Below are 20,681 nucleotides of genomic sequence, written 5' to 3'. Positions count from 1 at the left end.
ATGGAGAGATCCTCTCCATTTATAAATTTTTCCATTTGTTGCAATTTGGGAAGAGATAGACACAAAAAATAAGTGACGGGTCCTATCACTAAGTGGGTCCCACCATCATTAATTATTTTTTACTTTTTATGTGTCTTTATCTCTCTAAATGGAACAAATGGAGAAGATATTGACCCTAATTTTAGTAGGTTATCCATAGATGTCAACCCTTGAATTTTAGTAGATTGAGATCCCAATGTATTTTAATCAAATAAAGGATGAATGCATAATTAAATATTCCCTCGGTTCCTATAAGATTGTTTACAAAAAAAGTCTGTCCTTGGATATAATATTATCTACAAATTCATAGATGTATTCATTATTCTTTTTTCAACTATACCTCTTATTAATACTATCAATTATCTTGGAATATGAAAAATCAACATTAAATGGATTTATGCATAAAGGGCAATTTAGTAATAGTAACACATATTTCAAATAAATTTATTACTTCAACAACTTTTCTTAATACCAGTGATTTTTGTGACTACTCCTATATTAAAAGACGGGAGGGAGTACTTTCTTGTACAGTTACTGAACAAGCTTACGTTCAATGAGCATTATCATTAGAAAATTAGTACAAACTAACCTCGATAAAAAAGTCATCTCTTGATAGAGACTTATGAGATAGTCAAAAATCTAAATTTCTAGATCTTTGTTTTGAACTCTAGGAGTGTGTTTGGATGGGGGAATGTTTTGAGGGAATTCAAATACTTTAATGTGAATTCCATTGTTTGGATAATAGTTTGAAGTATTTTCAAAATGATGGAAATTTATGAAGTATTTTGTTCAAGTCAAATTTAGAGAATTTTAAATGACACCTAAAAGCTAAGAATTTCAAAATTCATCATTGTTATAATTTTTCAAATTTTGCATTTTGGTCCTCAAATTTTTCAATTTGACCCCAATAAATTTCAAAAAAATTACAAATTGGCCCCTCAAATTTTTCAAAAATTATAATTTGACCCCTCAAAATTTTTAAATTCACAAATTGACCCCAAATATCAATTTTTAAATTTGGCCCAAAAAAATTACAAAAGTTGCCCAAAAATGATGATGATGAAATTGTTTTTTGCTCCATCCAAACAAGAATTGAGAAATGAAAGTAATTTAATTGAATCTTTTAAATTGCCTAGAATTCTAAATTCTCTAAAATTTTCCAATTACCTCGTCCAAACATACTATAAAAGTAACGGAAAATTGAAAAAATAAAGTGAAGGGAGCCGAAAATTTAAAAGAACAAATTAAAAATTCAAATCTTCTGAGCAACAGTTCTTCATGAAACAATTCATGCTAATGAACGACATACTACATACAAAAAAATACCAAAAGCAGTAGCCAATTAGTCCAATTGAACCCACATTCACCATGCATATCAATATTTTGTACGAATTTATGCTCCGTTGTTTTTTCCATGAGTTGTGTCATTTGGACACACAAAAATCCGACGTCACGATCTAGAATTTTTTTTCCTCCCGACGTGAGAGAAAATAACGATTAAAAATATTAAACCTACCAAAACCATATATTTATACAATGTCAAATTTCGTATTCCCAAAAGATCTATCTTTTTTTCGATAACTCAAATCAATTTCAAGAAGTAGCACTACACTAGTATAGTGTAGCACCCAAACTATGAAACAACATACATGAACACGAGATATGACATCACTAGTACTCCCTCCGCTCTTTTATAATTGTCACTTTTGCATAAATTTTTTGTTTCCAATTAACTTTCATTTTTAAAGTCCAACACATCATTAAATGTTGATTTATCTATATTACCCTTAGATATTTACTGCAGAGAGAGAAATATATGAAATGAGATATTAAATGATTAAGGTTATTATAGAAAAAAAGATAAATTGTTGTTTCAAAAATAGTAAAAGTATTTGTTGTTTGGTTTATCTAAAAAGTCAAAATGTGATAATTAAAAAGGAACAAATTGAGTATTAATTTAGCGACATTGAAGTGAATGGATGTAATCATTGGATACGCTCTCCAAATCGACGGAGATCGAGACAAACTTCAAATTGAGCGTCAGCGGCATCATCTTCAAATAAGAGCACTGCGCTTAGTGGCAGCGAATGGGGTGTATCAGGTCTCGGTGGGGAAGCACGTTCGAAAGGTTTACGGTGAAGAAACCAGGGTAAAAAGCTTCTTTCCCTTCTCTGCTCCAATATTTGTAAATTTTTTAGGGGGTGTTTGTTTCAAGGTTAAGAATGACATTTCCGGGAATACATGACTAGGGAATGATTATACCCATGTTTGTTATGAGGTTGAGAAAAAAATATTCCTGGGTATAAAGGTTCCTGGGAATGGAGTAACTTCTCATAACTTCCATTATTCCCATGTAAAGAGATGAGAATGTGCATTCCCATGATATTATGCATAGATTTAAAAAAAAAATTGTAACTTCCAATTTTTTCAGGAATGTCAAGTTATTTGCCAAACACTTTTTTTAACAAATACTCAAGAATCAAATTTTCATATTTTCATTCCCGGGTATGTTATTCCTGGAAATAATTTGTGTTTCCCAAAAACAAACGCCCCCTTAGATGTGAAATTAGTTTAGTAATATATAATAGATTGAACTAAGAGGTTATCATCACCCTCAACAAGTTATCTCACCTTAATAGGTTTATTGCTTGCAGGGAATATGCTTTTTTGTTTGTAGATTGGTGAGTATTGTAGGATGATTGTTATTGCATTTTTGTAACTCTTTCTTGTCCTAATTTGTTTATTGTTTATGGGTCTTCGTATTTAGGGGATGAAGATGTAGTAGCGGATTGTGGCTGAAATTAATGAGTGTGATGAAAATATATTGGAATAGTAAGGGTTGATGGGGGTTGTTGTCATTGTCTATAGTTTTTACTAAGAAACCATGTCATATGTGTGGATATATTCTAGTGATTAAAAAGCAAATTCGTTTTTGCTCTATTTTATGATTGCATCTAATATTAGTTTATTCATGTTTTTGTTTGTTGAATTCAATATATTAATGTTTAACGTGATGTGTGTTACAAACAAAATGAAACGAAAGATATAGATTCATTTAGGTGATGTTGAAGTTGGTACATGTTTTTCTTGGTGTTGTGATAACTAAATATGTAAGTGTTATTATTAACTTTTAGGTGATAAACACCTTGAAATTGTGAAGGTGGATAGTTTTAGTGGGACTCAAGTTAGCAAGGGGATAAAATGCATTGAAGCGTTTGATAAAATGTTTGTGTACTTAATAATAATTATTAGTTTTGATTGGTGCTTCATTATCTTTTGCTTGATGTGATCATTTTGATGAATGATTTTAAAAGCTTGACAATGAAATAATGAGTGGATGTATCTTCTTTCTTATGTGTAAGTTTTCGCTTTTGAGTATTTTGTGTAGATTTGATTTCCATCTACCCAAATTTATAAACTTGATCTCTTAAGTGTATACATAATTGTACAACTAAACTTTAAACATAAATGTATAAACTGAGTAAAAACTTTGTTAATAACAAATTGTTATAGTGAGTTTATTTTGAGTATGAAATCTATATAAAAAAAAATTGCTTACAAGTAAAGGCTAAAAATATATGCAACATCTTTTAACTACATCTCTTATAAATTTTTCTATAATTAATTGTTGAGGCTTTAGACATGTTAATTGGTTTAGGAATATTAATTATTGATGGCTCGAGATTCCTGAGTTTTGGCTTGGTTGCAACATTTAAACCACTATGTCTATAAAAGAAGTCTTCCAAAATATTTGATTCATTTATTTCAACAATGCCTCAAAGTAATTGTTCGTGAGGAATCTATCCACATACATGGTCACCGGTTTCTTGATATTATTTACTTATTTGATGGACGATAGCATTTTATTAGAATGAAAAGATTGAATACACGTGATATACTGATTTCACTGTTGAATGTAATATTGTGTGTTATTCAGATGATTTTTGTTTTACATTTGTGTTTTTTTTTTTTTTTTTTTTTTTTTTTTTTTTTTTTTGTATTTTATATGTAATTCTGCTTTCTTTTGTTTTGCCGTAAAAATTATTTTTGTAAATCGACGATATATTAATCCGTGCGAACACACACGGGTCCACTAGTTCTTTTACATATAGTCAACATGTGTAGGACTTAAAATTGAATTTTAGCAATAAAAAAAATTAAATTAGTCATGTTTGGATCACTTGTTACTTTTTTTAGAGTTGAGATCATAAATTTTTTTTTGTTTTTGTTTCTCCAAATGGAAGAAATTGAGAAGAGTTTAAATGGAGAGGATCTTAACTCACTTCTTCAATATCACCGTTCAATCAAGTAGGAGAAGAAAATATAATATATATATATATATATATATATATATATATATATTCTTTTATTTTCACTCCTACCGAACAATAAAAAATTTCATTTTTATTTTTTACTCACTTTCATTCATTTGACTTTTATTTTTTTCTCACTTTCACTCTTGTCAAAAAGTTCATTTGCTTTACAATTATTTCTTCGGGTTCATCTCTGATCCAAACAAAGCATAAAACTAAAATTATCTCATGGACATCATTTAATTGTAAATATGAAACAAAATTGATCACAAGTTTCAATCAAAATTTTCTATCATTAAATTTTGTAAATAATATCTATCTAAAAGAACAATTATGGTACATGCAAGGGAATTTTAACATCCTACCTCTCCCACCCTTGGGTCTCTCTGATCCAAACAAAGCATAAAAGTGAAATTATGTCCTGACATAATTTAATTGTAAATATTGAAATAAAAGTTGATCACAAGTTTCAATCAAAATTTTCTATCATTGAATTTTGTAAATAATATCTATCAAAAGAACAATTATGGTACATGCGAAGGAGTTTTAACCTCCTACCTCCCACCCTCTAAAGGTTTCCCTGGGTAACATTATTACTCCCTCACCTAAAAATTTCATTTTGTAACATTTCCAACAAAGAGATCTTCATGGACCAATCATAGGACTGCAACAAAACAAACAAGAAAATAATAATGGCAAGAGAGCAAGATGTAACAAAAAAAAAAAGCCAAGAGAGCACCCAAATTTTGATAAAATTTAATTGTATTAAGATGAAATAAAGTGATCGAAGATTGAACAAATAAGCAAAATTTATTACTTGGCAAAAATTCTAACACGAACTCTAACATTTTTTATCAAATAATTCCTAACATTTGTTTCAAAAAAACACACTTCTGGATATCCGAAACTTAGGGTGTGTTTGGTAAAAAAAAGTTATAAGTTAGCTGATAGCTGAAAAGCTAGCTTATAGCTGATGGTTGATAGCTGATAGCTTATAGCTGAAAAGTTAGCTGATTAAAATTAAAAGTGTTTGGTAAAATTAGCTGTTGAAGTGACTATAAATATAAAATGACATAAAATGACATGCTTGTTTAATTTTTTTAATATCATATATATAATTTTTATTACTTAACACATTTATTTTTAAATATTTAAATATATTTCAAATTATTTTCATCTACAAAATAATAAATGTATTTATGAATTCAATCGATTTTTTTTATTTAACAATTTATTTTATTTTTATGAATTTTATTTAACTAAACTTGCTTCACTATTATAAATTTTATATAAAATTATATATTATATGAATTATGAGCAAAGTAAAACAAAACAAAAAATTGGACAAGAAAATTTAAAAAGCCATACATGATAAACATGGTTAGTTTAAGAAGATAGTGGGTAGTTTTTTTTATTATAATAAAATAAAATAAAATTAAGAAAAGGTTAAAATGGGAAGAAAGTATAAAAAGCTACAAACTATAAGCTAAAAAGCTACTTGGATTAGCTTCTTAAAAAACGCTATAAGCTAGTGAGAAAAGCTTTTTACCAAACACATATCATTTTATCAAAACAAGCTTATAAGCTAGTCCAACAAGCTATAAGCTAGCTTTTTTGTGTTACCAAACACAGCCTTAACTTCTGCAATCTATAAAGACGAATGCATTAAAAAAATGTCACGAATGTGTAACTGTTGAACTGTCTCGGTCGAGAGTTGCAATTGAACCATGAAACAAACCTGATGGATGTCACCACGCCTTCGAGGAACAAAATTGGCATTCAATGTTAAATTCCTTCAAAGGATGCTACAAAATTGGTTTGCGACGAGGCCACAATATGAACATAATGTGTCTATCCATGGAGCTCACCCAAACAGACACATGATGCCTACTCTGATACCAATTGAAATTCTCGTTCTCATAGGACAGATGTTTTACACAATGTCCGAAACAATGTGTACAACAATTATAACCAAAAATAACAAACAACCAAAAATAAAGAAAGTTTGATAAAGAAGAGCATAATAGATTGGTAACCCAGTTCGGTGCAACGACTCCTACTCTGGGGGTACCCATCCAAGAAAGGAAATCCACTCTCAACAGTATTAGTTCACATGGTCTTATATGAACAAACATTGTTCAATATCTTCTTCACCTAATACTACTTGTGTATTTCTATTTAGAACTCCCTCTAAATATGAGAAACTCCTCTCACTTTCTCTCAATCATTCAGCATAGTGATTGACTCAATCACGGTTACAATAAAGTAGAAGAACAACTCCAATACACAAATCAACTCTTACTAGATGCATTAGAGTGGAATACAAAGACACATTACAACTCAATTAAAACAAACCATCTCTAAGACTTTGATAATCAAAGAGTACAAGAGATAAAAAACACAACTTAAACATCTCTACTTGTTATTAGGGTTGACTCTTCCTTATATAGCCATTGTCCTGCATGAGCTTTTTCTTCAAAGGGCTAAAACACTCCAGTTGTCCAAAACATATTTTCATATCAAATCTTTCTTGAAATAGTTTCCAATCATGAGGCGCAAGAATTACTAAAACCGAGAGCACATGAACCATCTAGACACACACGCTTTTTGGAGCACAAGTAATTTAATCAAAGCTTCTAGAATACACGTGAAAACCATTACCCCAAAGTATGCGAAATACGGTACACCACCTTGAGTCAAGATGTCATACTACATGCTAGAACATCTTGTACCACATCTTATCTAAACGTATTATTTTAACAAAATGAAACCAATCAACATTCAAAAACACAACATATAGAAAACAAACAAACAAACAAAATCTACCGATAAAATTAGACATAGTTTCCATGACTTGTACAATTTCTTAGATGTCTTTTTCCTACCCTTGTCTTCTTCCATCATCCCGATTTTCATCAACAATCTTTCTCATTTTCAATCTGGAATGGGTGAATTCTAGGGTGAGGGTTCAATTAAGTCCCTCACCAGTGAACCACTATAAACAATAATTAAGAGCCATTAGATCAATCAAGAGTATAGATTCTATTATACACTATATGCACTAGATCTTTTTATCTCTTCTCTCCCATCTTCCTCTTTCATTTTCGGTTTAAAAATCATTCATGTTTCATTATTCTCATTGAAATTATGAAGATGAAGGGTTTATTTTTAAATTAACAAATTATTTATGCATTGAATTTGAATATAATCAAGGGGGTCATGAATCAATTTTGTAGAGAGGGGAACATACGTGTAACAAATTGTTACTTAAATTTGCTTAACCAAAAATGGTGAGGAGAAACGTACTTGAGAAAGCATAAATGCTTATTAAAATAGAAAAATAAAAAGTGGTGCACATCCATATTTCCATTGCGAAGGCTTAAATCATTATGTTTTAGTGTGTCGAGGTTAGAATAATCTATGGCAGCAACCATCTTGTGCAGAATTTTGGTTAGAAAGGAACTGGAAGAGAAAAGGAAAAGGACGTAATTGTGTGTAGCAATATAAAGTTGTTCTCATTTTTTATTTTTAACAAAATCTAACCATTAATTAAATCTAACGTTATTTTATTCATAGTCCACCGGTAACGGTGAGAGACTTAATTAAACCCTCACCCTAGAATCCACCCTTGAAATGTGTCCTAGGTTTCAAAATTACCTCACTAGATAATGTACATATTACCAAATAAGCTGACTGGTGGTTGGAGTTAAATTGAAGTTTAGTTTATACATGTAGAGGTAGCATTAGAATTTATTAGTCGTGCTATTTGTGAAAAATAAAATGCATACAAATGGTTGGTTATAAAATGATTACAAAAGAATAAATATTATCTGAAGAAAAATACACAAATAATTATTTCATTTGACAGACATCAATCACCTCATGTGCACAATTCTATAGGTTTTTCATTCATATCAAAATGATGATTGCTCGATAAGTCTCTTAAGTTGCTCACATTTTCAAAAAACAAATGCCCATCGAGTTACAATCCGACCGGGTTTACTCAAAAAATATCGATCGGAAGTTACAATCCAATCGGTTGAGCAATTTGAGAGGCTTATGGAACACAATCACCTACCAAAATTGATTCTCTTTTTTAAAACGTCATTGTTCAGAGAGAAGATCGCATGTAGCCCCTTTGGAATTCAACTTAAGCAAATGCAAGGTCTGGCTCTTAGTTGGCAGGAAATTTATAGAACCATATTACCCTTTTATTGTTCAATTATATACTGTATTTTGTAAATGCTTTGATTTGTCATTTGTTAAAAAAGGTGTTACTAGTTTGATAAAATAACCACCAAGAAAATTGTATTTGATAATTTTTAAAAGAAAAACATGCATCTATAGGCATCACACTGCCTTCTTTTTCCCAAATAGTAGGCTCAAAGAATAAGCGTTTCCCTTCTCTTTAGCAGCCTCCACTCGATTTTTACCAACCTACCAGTCATTTATATAAAGTCATTAATTAGTATTGTAACAAAAACTAAATGTTAGTCATAATAAAGACTGACAAAATGCATATAAAAGATGGAAAACAATACCTTGTCCATGAGCCAATAACCAATAGTTGGCATGTATTGAACAAGATACATGACAGCAAGCACAGGCTGCAAACGAAATTCAGTTGAGTACTATCGACGAAGTTGCAAGCTGGACGTTATAATTCATGCTAACTGAACTCACCATAAAGCGTGTATATATGTTCCAAATAGTCTATGTATCATGTGAAGCCAAATGCTAAGATGCAACAAAGTTTTAAATTGGCCAAAGTATTCAATATTACAGATTGAGTGAACAAGTATATTTTTTTTGAAGAAGCTAAATTAGCCCACCTAAATTGGCACCAGAGAAAATCGAACCTGAGACCTTGAGGAGGTGGACACTCCCAGGTCTCAAGCCAATACCACCAGGCCAACCCAAGTGGGTTTGAGTGAACAAATATTACTAAACTAAGAAGGCACAAAAGTTGAAAACTGGTGCAGTATTCTAACAGAAATAAATTTCTAATAGCCTAATACTAATGTTTTTACCTGATATGATATCCAAGCTTCCTTTAAGCCATGAGTTGCGGCAATAATCGTCAGCTCAACACACTTCTCCGCTGACACACGCTTCTGTCAAGACATAATTTTAAAAGGGAGAGAACAAACTTCAATGATTCAGATGATGCATCCAGCAAAAACACCGCATGACACACATTCAAGTGGAATATGCTAACAAACAAGCTAGAACATAAAGGGAAAGTTTATACTATAAATTCCAGGTCTAAGACCTTGCTTGTGCTTCTCTTCAATCTACAATTCATTTTTATTCAGAGTTTTGACCATGTTTCAAGACAAGATAGGACCACAAATGATTGCAGTGAAGAGAAAGTTGGGTAATACTTATTATTAAAACCAATGGTTTACATGTGTGGTCTTGTAGAAGTCCCGACAAGAAATGTAGATCATATGAAGGGTTTTCCAATAGTTAAGAGGGAAGTCAAGAAAAACTATGGGCCAGAACATTAAGAATGGTTTAAATTAAATGGTTTATCAACAAATATGATTTATGACAAGACGTTATGACATAGTTTGATTCATGCAGCCTGAATCCACATAGTGGAAAAAGACCTTTTGTTATTGTTGCACTTGTATATGAATATTCTTATTTGTTTTCATTTAGCAAACATGAGATTAGATTAGCAAGTCATATTCATAGTTTAAAATAATAATCACGTGCATACCTGCTATTTTAAAAGAAAAAATGTGAAGTAAAACTATACACATCAACTATGGCTAAAAAATACAATGACAACAAATATCTTCATTATTGTAAAACATGTAAACATAAACTTAGAAAACAGAGATGTATATTGATTTAGCACTCTCAACCTTCAAAACATGTAGTATACATAAACTTGGAAAATTGTCGTGTATCTTGATTTAGCAATCTCAGTGGATAAGAAGTTAATGAAGATACTTGCATGGTGGAAATAAAGTGGAGTTAAAACAGATAGACTCAAGTACTGTCTTTCTTTACACTAACAATGGATGATTAGTTGGCAAAGGTGCATACCTCAGATGGAACCTGCGATCCAGAGTTATTTGCTGTTTCTATGGGACCGGGACAGACAACGGTTACCTGGATTCCTTTTTGACATAGCTGCAACCATAAAAGGATAGGGTGATGCATGATATGTATTGTATGATAATAATTGGAATAAAACAACATCAAACATAGTAAAAACTATCTTTATACCTCTGAACGCAAGGAATGGAAGTACCCATTTAGTGCATATTTTGAAGCTGAGTATACAGCCTGACCTGGGGCAGGTGTCTTTCCTGCTGCACTACTCATCTGATAGTAAACATAGAACAGAATATTATACATTTATAAACAGGAAATGGGGTTAAAACTTCAGAGAAATATCTAATGAACATGTGACAATAAAACATATTAGTTATTGGCTTAGCATAGCCAGAAGCTATGGCACACAAGACATAAAACATGAGACAATATATTATATCCGAACATTTAAAATTATGATTGTCCGTTCAAGTATAGTGTAATTGTAAAGATAACAAGTGACTACTCTATACTTTTTCCTTGCATGAGTCACAAGCATCTTGCTCCACAATCATGATGTATTTTCTAACCACTTAACATAATTTTGCTACGCAGATTCCATAACCAAAATAAGAGATAATTAAAGAATTCCCACATACCACCACAAAATGACCTTTGCCCCTCCTCAACATGAAAGGTGTCAAGAGCCTTGTAAGAGTTATTGTCCCAAAAACATTGACATCAAATGTTGCCTAATCAGGAGAAAGAGTAATGCAGAATTTCAGAAGACTGCTTTCAATGTTTTGAAAGAAAACTAAAAGCAGCGAGGGGAACATTTTTTAAAGCTTTGGTAATTAATCAGCAAAAACAAGAGTCACATTCATGAAATACCTTGAGACTCTCCTCGGTTACATCTAAGACGGATGATTTCTGCAAAACAAAATAACTATTTTCATAATATGTTTAATTAAAGAAGTATGTAAAACATAAAGAATAAAGAATAGTTAACATTATTATTAAAGAGAAATTTCGGTGGGCTAGTTTAGCTTCTTCAAATAAATAAAAACATTATTATTAAAGAGGAATTTCATCAACCCTCACAAAGCATCATCCTTATATCATTATGGCGTGTAAATGTGCAAGCATGTCATGTCACTTTCTTGATTCCAGTGTTCAATTAGTAAATATAATTGCTAATTTGCTACAAATACACCAGCATGCAAGCACACCAATCAAAATGTGTCTAAAGTTATTGCACTATTTTAGAATTGTAACTAAACATTGACAGAAAAATATATAAGCCTACAGATATAAACAAATGACACACACACCCACACACACAGTATCTCAAAAAGAGGACACGGTAAGTCTATTTGCCCCCTCTTGTTTTACGTTTATAGGCGTGCCTTCTGATATAACATGCATATGTAGGTTTTGTTTTCCATGCAAATTCTGATATGTTCAATATAACCATTAGATAAAGCAATCAACCACTTACAGGACGCTCATAAGCAGCATTATGAATCATATAATCAACCCCAGAATCTGGGAAAAGGGATTCTGCTTCATCGACAACCTTCCTAAGAGAATCTTCACCAGATGTTAAATCTAACGGTAAAATCTTGGCCTCGTCAGCATGCTTACCTGGTGGTATGCAAATCACACATTAATGGATAAGGCAAGTGTCCATATCTGTTCACAGACATAAATGAGTAACGGATTTATCGTACCTTTTAGCTGTGACTTTACTCGGTTTAGGTCAGCTTCATCCCTTGCAGATAGTATTAACTTGGCCCCTAAACTTGCAAGTTGTTGAGCTAGAATTTCCCCTTCATATACATTCATTGATGAGGGTAAATAAAACAACAAAAGAAATAAGTCACACGAAAAAACTACAAATAATGAAAAGATTCTGGCTTTGCAAAGAAATCATTGGTAGAGGATAGTTTAAGGATAAAAAAAGCCCTAAAATCAAATAAAATGAAATAAACAGTAGATTCCGAAACTGGAATTAAATGGCATGGCATGATTAATTTGATCGAAAACACTTGTGGGAAGATGACCATTACCAGAATAATAAAGTAGGGAGCCTAAGGGTTAATCAAATTGAATAATCACCAATTTTGCCTCTGAAATTTGCGAAAAGACAGAGAAGACTCAAAAATTTGAATTAAGTCGAGCAGGTTGGTCCTTTTGATAACTTGGATCTAATTTACTTTCAAATTAGTCCCTAAATTATATCACTTACGAGGAAATGAGTTTTTGAATTGTATCACTTATTGTGAAACTACTCCTTACAAGTTAACAGAAGGACCAAGTTGTCAGACGTCATTCAAAATCAGGTTCTTTTACTAGTCTCCAACAAAGTGATTTCATTCTGGGAGAATTTGAATTAAATTATGAAATATAAATAATCCTATGGAAATATAAGTGTGAAATGAATTAAATAAAAGAGTATAGTTATAGTTATACCAATTCCACGACTGGCACCAGTAATCCAAAAAACCTGGAAAGAAATGAAACAAATAACATAAGAACTGAATCATTTCATTTCAGTATGGTATCAATAATAGCAGTAGCATGAGAAATTCAACCTTATCTTCAATTAGTTCATGTTTTGGTTTTTTCTTTGACATCAAAGTGAAATCACCTAATAAATTGAACAAAACAGTAATAAGCATCCAAAAAAATTATTAAAATAAAGAGATTTAAAAAGTGAGTGAGAAAATACCATAGGCAGTGGCGAATTTGAATAAGAAGAGTAACAAGAGGAAGATAAAGAGGAACAGAACCAACATTGCTGCTGCTCAACTGCTACAATACACTGCAAACCAAGGATGATACCAGGCGTTTAGAAATTATTAGAATCAACTTTTGAACGTTTTAAGGTCATTATCATTCATGGCGTAATTAATGATATTTCAACTTTAACAATCATATTATATCAAAATCTATTAAATTATCATTATGATTATTAAGTTTCTTTTTTTTTTTTTTTAAGGATTTATGATTAAGTTTTTACTACTATAAAATAACTTATTTTCGACATTTGCAAATATTACCATGTCCTCTTGTTAAAGAGAATATATTTGATTCACATTTTAAAATATTAAATTTCTTTCGATTTAATTAACACCGAACTCTTTAGATGGAAGAATACATTCAATTTATATTGTAACTAATATAATCATTAGCATCATCGTAACACATTTTCTTTTATCATGCTTATTTCCATGACACTTTTCAATGTGTATCTTACCCATCTCTATTACAATTCTCAATTCTCTATTTTGTGTGATGTTTTAGGATTTGAAAAATGCCTTATTTATTTATAGCCATAAAAAGTGTATGTACAAAGGTAATCAAAGGTAGGCAAAAGTCATGATAATTAATTTTAAAATATAAATTGTGAAATTCTCTCAAAGAAAAGTTTAAAAGTTCAAAACTACAAGAATAATAATTTTAAATTATAAATTGTGAAATTATCTCTTTTTTTGGTGGTGTCTGGAATTCGAACATTAGACCTTACATATATCATGCATTGTCCTTACCAACTGAGTTAAGTAAATTGTGAAATTCTCTCAAATAAAGGTTTAAAAGTTCAAACTACAAGAAAATTTGTGAATATTTATAAAGTAATGATATTAATGAAATAAAGGAATTAAATAATGTTATAGGCTAGAAAATAGTAGAAAATATTAATGAAATCAAGGAAAGTAGTAATACTACGTATTCAGTATTCTATAAAAGAAAATGATAGTAGCAAAACTCAGCATGCAAAGTGTAGAAAAGAAAAGTATTATAGATTTAAGTTCATACCTCAACATATCAAATGTACTCCAAACAAAACCACTCTTTGATTTATCATCATAAGTAATATGTTTCTACTTATTTTATTGGTATATTTTCATCTTTTTTTAGAATTGGTATATTTACATCTTTATTTTAAATTTGCAAATAGTAACTTGTTGAAAAAAAATATTTTTTTAAATATAAATGGGTTTATTTGTATACATTTTTTAAAATTATATCCTTTACATTTTTCTTTAAAAAAGCGTAATGATTTATTTATATTTGGTAACATTGATTTGTCTCTCTAGGAGAGAAACAAATAAACCTTGTGGAGCAAAATAAGGAGAATGACCTCTTCATGGCCATATAAAAAAGAGAGAGTGTATCAATCTCAAAGATGATTTTCTTTTTTTTTTTAACAATAAAAAATGAAACTTATATTAACAAACCACGGGCACCTCCAAGTACAAGATGTATTAGGAAGGCTCATAATATTTACAAATATACAAAGTCAAACAAAAATTAGCCTAGTCCCAAACAAGCTAAAGGACTTGACCACCACAATTGGAACCCAAAAACAAAAACAACATTATGAGCTTTTAGCCACCAAATAGAGTTCTGCTTTACTTTATCCATCAACTGATCAATAGAGCTACATGTATTGTTAAACAACCTTTGATTACGATCATTCCAAATGAGCCACACAGTAACCAACCAACCAAGCTGCAAGAAGGAGCACCTTGCACGAACTCCACCTGCTGAATGAGAGAACTGAAGGAAGTGATCTGAGACAATAATGGGGTCAGGGCCTAAGACACCAAGCCAAGACCGCACCTGACTCCACAAAGTGCCATAAAAACTACACGAAATAAATAAATGCTGAGAAGTCTCGATTTGGCCGCACCCTAGCAAACAACCTGCGTCCGAAGCTGAGAGGATACCGCGCTGCATCAGATTTGATCGTGCAGACAACTTATTTTTTACCAACCGCCAAACAAATATTGAGACCTTAAGGGGAACATGTTTATGCCAAACAAGAGCATCTGCACCTTCCACCTGAGGAATGTCGGGAGTAGTCAGTAAAAGGTAAGTGTTGCTGACTGTATAACCTGCAATAGGATCCATATGCCATCTCCAAGTGTCTTTCACAGTGCACTGCAAGAAAACATTACTAAGTAAAATAATACACTCCCCTAGCATCTCCTCCTCCCACACCCACAACCTCCTCCTCCAACTCCAACATGCTATTAAAATTCAACTACGAAGAGTCCAGTTTCGGCAAAATTGGAGCCAATGGAACATACTTGCAATAAAAGATCCTTGAAATTCCAACCCGTAATGAAACTAACAATAACCCACATGTAAATAAAAATCTAGTTAATGAAGAAGGCAATTAGGAAAATTAGAATACACCAATTGTTCAAATTCCAATAATGGATCCTCGAAATGTAATCTAATCATAGTCAATTGAAACCAAAATGCATGTAATGTGGTCCACCAAGTTAGATAGTAAAACATTGCAGGAGAGGCACCAAATAAAAAATATGTCGAAAGAGTGACACTTGAAGCCAACGAGGATTGGGAGTGATCGACGGTGCGCATGACACATATAATGACCGACTCTTGGCATTCTTTTAGCAAAGCAATACATGAGTGAATCAAATTACATCGAAATGAAAGAGATTCTGAAACCATGAAAGTACGAGACTATATGATTGAAGGAAGGTCATAAGGATTGATCGATACTACCTATACCAACAATGAAAAATTCTTTTATGGTCACAACCCCAAATGAAAAGCATTTGGGCACACTCACATCAAATGGAAAAATTAAAACAAAAATAATATATTTACATCAATCAACATCATCTAATTTTATTCTCATCTAAAATTTAGGGTTGTGCTCATAAAAGAGCTTCTCACCAACAATATGCATATTATTTTTTTATAGCCCTTGAGATAAGAATTTCATACTTAAGCGTGCTTAACTTTGAACAATTTTTGGATGGATAACTCTTTGGAAGCTACCATAAAGTGTGTGAATGATGACAAAACACAATAAAAAGAGTCGTGTTGGTTTTTAGGATTGATCGACAAACTTGAAAGCAGACTAGAGCATTACAAATGGTATCACAACATATCTCTTTCAATGGCTCAGGAACGAACCAAGCGATATACAATGAAGTATAATTAAATTTATGTATGATATTTTTACACAAATAATATTATTATTTTTGATTTAGATTAAAACTAAATCCAAGAGTGTTTCCTACAATTTTTATCAATGAAATACGTAACCGCTAAGATACTTAGGAGTGATTACACTTAGATTTTGATTTTTTTTTTGTGTTTGTTGGTTTGGTAGTGCCGATATGTTTAAGTGTTTTTTTTATATTCTTTTAATCTTAACATTTCTTGCTTCGATTGTTCTGCTTAATAGTATTTCTTATCTAACTTTTTAATAAAAAAATTTGTTACCACTTGGACCAATAATTTCTCCTTTATAAAGTACATATATATATTAATATTTTTTGACAGAAAGGTACATATATTTGAATTAAATTCACATGAATACACCATAGCCTAGATTATGGAGTTGACATAAGCAACGTATGCATCTTCACAAACACAACCTTGAAATTGGGCTTGGGCCTAACGGGTAAAACCCATAAAACCCAATATTAGAACCAAAGGTTTCATTTCATCTAACTTCACTATTCTCATCTCATTCATCGCGTGGAGCTATAAGCAGAGAGAGAGAGAGAGAAGAGTGAGGTTTTTGACATCTACAACAATGGCGGCGAGAAGAACCGGTTTACCTCTGATCAACTACTTGAGAGTGCAGGTTGATTCTCGTCCACTGAATCACCAATCTCCTTTCCGTCTTATTCCCAATTTTTTCCTTCGTCGCTTCAGCGAAGAGGTTAGGGGTACGTTTCTCGACAAATCTGAGGTCACAGATCGCGTCGTTTCTTGCGTCAAAAACTTCCAGAAAGTTGATCCTTCTAAGGTATATTTATTCTTCTACTATTATTATTATTATTCGTTTTTTTTTTCAATCTCCTAATTATTGTTTCATTCATCATTAACGTGATGTCATTGTTAGGTTTAGCTGTTAACTTTGCCGGTTTATTTGCCATTAGTTCTTGATTTATTTTAACTTATTTTGCAAAAAAATTATTTCCGATAATTAGGTAATGTTTGGATCAACGGATTAATTAAGCACTAATAGCATAATTCTTTATTCCTATAACTAAAGATAAAGTGAATTACATTGTTTTCATATAAGTTATAGGGCGTGTTTGGATAAACAGCTTATTTGCAGCTTATAGCATAGCATGATAAGTGCATATGTATAAGCTTACATAAGCTACTTATATAGCGAAAGGTAAAATAAAGTTAAATTATTTTTGTATATGCTATAAGCTATTTTTATAACCTACATTGGAGAACTTATGAAATTAACATGAAAAAAGCTTATGAAAATTGTCATAAGCTGTTTTCACAAGTTCTTCTGAGTCTCACAAAACTTATGTCGTATATAAGCTCTGATAAGCCAATCCAAACACTTCATAAGCTACTTTGGAGACCTTAAGGAAATAATCTAGCTTATGGATGTGTCATTGGTTGTTTCCATAAGCTCTCCTGAACAATGTTCGAATGCTTACGTGAGTAGATGAGCTCAAATATATCAAACAGACTCATGACCTTCCTTTAATGTTGCTACCCACTTTACCATGCCATCAATGAGCAATTCTTATATGAAGCTAAAGGCACCAGTAAAATGCAATGCAAAAATATCTATATAATCCTTGGTTTTGATTGGTTGTGTTGGTAAATTTTTTCTAAAGTTCTGTAGATATTGTATCCATGTAAGAATTACCCTCAATTCTCAAATACTATCATTTTTAAGCTACACTTGTTTGTAGACATCATATAGCAACCGATAATAATATTGTTTTAGTTATATGAGGTGTATTCTATGCTAGATCTTTCATCAAAATAAACATTACTGTTTGCGATGAAATTATCACTGCCCAGTGTCAGATCTCTCTTAAGTGAATATTTCATGGATTAAGGCTTTGTTTGGATAAACTTACAAGTTACAGCTTAATTAATTGATTATCGTATAAGTACGTAAGTATAACAATTTCTATCACATGAGATGAAATAAAGTCGAACTGTTTTCAAATAAGTTATTAGCTGTTTTCCTAGAGAGCTTAGGAAAGAAGTTAAATGGACATGTCGTAAGCTGTTTAAATAACCTCTCCCAATTAGTCTCACAAGTTTATATGCTAGTATACAAATAAACCAATCCGAACTGGGCTATAGTGTAAACTTGCACAACTGTTAAATAACCTTACACTTTACTGTTTGAAGTGTGTGTGTCATTTTGGAGAATTCAAATCCCTCTGCCAGCAATTGTGTACTATTTTAATTTTAGCTTATGCTCTCTTGTTAACATGGAGCCTGTGCTTCTTTCCATTTGTCAGGTTACCCCAAGTGCTCATTTCCAGAATGACCTTGGATTGGATAGTTTGGATGCTGTAGAGATTGTGATGGCTCTTGAGGAAGAGTTTGGGTTTGAGATTCCTGATAATGAAGCAGACAAGATCAACTCTGTTAATCTTGCAATTGACTTCATTGCATCTCATCCTCAGGCAAAGTAGTGGAATTCATGAGGCTAGCTGTAAAATTTTTATTTTCTTTATCATAAAGTAGTGTAGAATCATTCAACTTAAGACATTTTTTGCTCCACTTGTTTGCTTCTAAAATTGAACTTTGTTTCCTCGCCCTTCTAAATCCCAGAAGTGTGTTTGGCTGGGGATGTGCCAGCTTGAGTTGTATTTTACTTTTGTTAGTATTGGCATCACATAACTTTGCATTTTGTGCTCCCATTTTTCATGTCAATAAAAATTGTTAGATTTACGATTATAGAATATTAAGGTCTTATCGCTGTCCTCACTTCTTAATGTATGCTCATGAATCGTACTATGTTTGATTGTCTTGTTTGCATGTTATGTGAGGGTATAACTTCATCTGTAATGTTTCAATTACATGTAGTCTGTATGAACGATAACTTGATCAGGGATGTCGTGTTTTGTTGTGTTTCTTTTTTGAATGACAAATGTTAGTTTAATTATTGTTATGTTAGGGTTCAAACCATGTGATTGTCACTCCTCTCCTTATCTCCCCCATTAGTTTTCTTATCTGTGCCATGATTTGCCAGTTATGTTTAGTCTCAACGCATGATAAGTGGCTCCCCAAAATTCAATTGTCATTTTGCTACTAATATGTTAAGACATTATCAAGTTGTTATGAAACCAGTATAAACCCTAATGCCTAGCCATCTGAACCTCTCATCCTCTTATATCTATTTGTCATGGACTCTACAAACTTATTGAGTTGCCGTGTCGACATATTTTGAACTAGCATTTTGTTCATTTTTCAATTTGTTATGATCTCTTATTTTCTCTCCACTGTGAATTTTTAATTCTCCCTTTATCGTGGTTTCAATATGTACTGTTATCATGGTCTGTCGGGTGAATATCAAGTAAGAAGCAATATTGCTAAATGGTCTTTTATCTCAGTTTTCACCCCGTCCTTTCTTTATCATTAATTTATTCTTGTTGTTTGTTTTTTATTTTGTCAATATTTTTTGTTCGCTTATACTCGTCTTTATCTCTATCTAGTTGTATAATCTCTATCATTTTTCTCTCTTCTACTTTGTTTGGAGTTGTTAATTTCAACTGTCCCAGTCTATTCAAAGTAGCCTGTGATGGACAAACTTATATTTGGACTGAGTTAAATAAATTGCAAACGAATTAATTGCTAGTCAATTCGAGCATCTCTGTGTTGCAGGCCAATATAGCCTCATTAACCTATACTTTTTAAAATAGTCACAACAATATGATTCGTAATAGTATAACATTAACTTGCGTATTCCACCACTCGGGTGACTTCTCTTCTCTATTAACCATACAGAGAAGTTGGAGGCCCCCTTCTGCATAGACAACTAACTTAAATGTCTACCAATAATGAAGCGAGCACACGTTCTAGGTAAAGCATCACCGAAATATCTTGCTGATTTTTAGTACGCCATTTGACGTTAACAACCTGATGTCTCCATTACCGCTCAATCTTTATGTTGAGAATAATGTTGAACCAAAGACGTCTTGCTACCACCAAACGTTAGCTGCATTGAGTTCTCAGTTTCTCGTTCAAGATCTTGAGCCTTGCTTCAATATGGCACCATTTGGCGTACAAATATCACACACTACGGCTTTTGGGCGCGAGCCTAGCATGGTAAGGTCTCACATTTGACAAGGAACTGCACATCGAAGGAGTGACCACATGTTCAGCCAATACTGCTGCATATGGATATATGCTGTAAATCCACCTTACAATCCATAAACATATAGCGTAATTATTTAATAACTACTAGGATTAAGAGGGTAAAAAAGGTGTATTTTGGAGAATTGATAAACA

General features: G+C 31.9%; 2 protein-coding genes and 1 long non-coding RNA gene across 3 annotated transcripts; 2 read left to right on the top strand and 1 right to left on the bottom strand.

Moving 5' to 3' along the window:
* The first annotated feature begins 2,015 nt into the window (after positions 1-2,015).
* LOC11437162 (uncharacterized) lies at positions 2,016-2,979 on the top strand. The gene is made up of 2 exons (XR_005643160.1): positions 2,016-2,188; positions 2,694-2,979. It is a non-coding gene; the product is annotated as an uncharacterized lncRNA (long non-coding RNA).
* A 5,551-nt stretch (positions 2,980-8,530) lies between these two features.
* LOC11440937 (dehydrogenase/reductase SDR family member 7) lies at positions 8,531-13,303 on the bottom strand. The gene is made up of 12 exons (XM_003624159.4): positions 13,132-13,303; positions 12,995-13,050; positions 12,873-12,906; positions 12,131-12,229; positions 11,899-12,044; positions 11,292-11,330; positions 11,060-11,152; positions 10,593-10,691; positions 10,410-10,496; positions 9,383-9,466; positions 8,894-8,959; positions 8,531-8,789 (listed from the first exon to the last, which is right to left on the bottom strand). The coding sequence occupies exons 1-12, from the start codon at positions 13,196-13,198 to the stop codon at positions 8,703-8,705; spliced, it is 957 nt and encodes a 318-aa protein (XP_003624207.1). The 5' UTR covers positions 13,199-13,303; the 3' UTR covers positions 8,531-8,702.
* A 3,592-nt stretch (positions 13,304-16,895) lies between these two features.
* Positions 16,896-19,132, top strand: LOC11426873 (acyl carrier protein 2, mitochondrial). Its single transcript, XM_003624158.4, has 2 exons — positions 16,896-17,202; positions 18,686-19,132. The coding sequence occupies exons 1-2, from the start codon at positions 16,987-16,989 to the stop codon at positions 18,860-18,862; spliced, it is 393 nt and encodes a 130-aa protein (XP_003624206.1). The 5' UTR covers positions 16,896-16,986; the 3' UTR covers positions 18,863-19,132.
* The last annotated feature ends 1,549 nt before the right edge of the window (positions 19,133-20,681 follow it).

This window comes from Medicago truncatula, chromosome 7 (assembly GCF_003473485.1).
Source record: "Medicago truncatula cultivar Jemalong A17 chromosome 7, MtrunA17r5.0-ANR, whole genome shotgun sequence".
Classification (NCBI taxonomy): Eukaryota; Viridiplantae; Streptophyta; class Magnoliopsida; order Fabales; family Fabaceae; genus Medicago; species Medicago truncatula.
Note: the sequence above shows the minus strand (reverse complement) of the source record. Positions and strands in the feature narration are given on the sequence as shown.

What these genes read in the sequence shown, in the direction of transcription:
- LOC11440937 (XM_003624159.4), bottom strand. Translation starts at nt 13,198, where the DNA reads ATGTTGGTTCTGTTCCTCTTTATCTTCCTCTTGTTACTCTTCTTATTC. An exon ending in AGTAAAGTCACAGCTAAAAG is followed by an intron (nt 12,045 to 12,130) that starts GTACGATAAATC and finishes GCATACCACCAG; the next exon opens with GTAAGCATGCTGACGAGGCC. An exon ending in GATCGCAGGTTCCATCTGAG is followed by an intron (nt 9,467 to 10,409) that starts GTATGCACCTTT and finishes ATGTCTTGACAG; the next exon opens with AAGCGTGTGTCAGCGGAGAA.
- LOC11426873 (XM_003624158.4), top strand. Translation starts at nt 16,987, where the DNA reads ATGGCGGCGAGAAGAACCGGTTTACCTCTGATCAACTACTTGAGAGTG. An exon ending in AGAAAGTTGATCCTTCTAAG is followed by an intron (nt 17,203 to 18,685) that starts GTATATTTATTC and finishes TCCATTTGTCAG; the next exon opens with GTTACCCCAAGTGCTCATTT.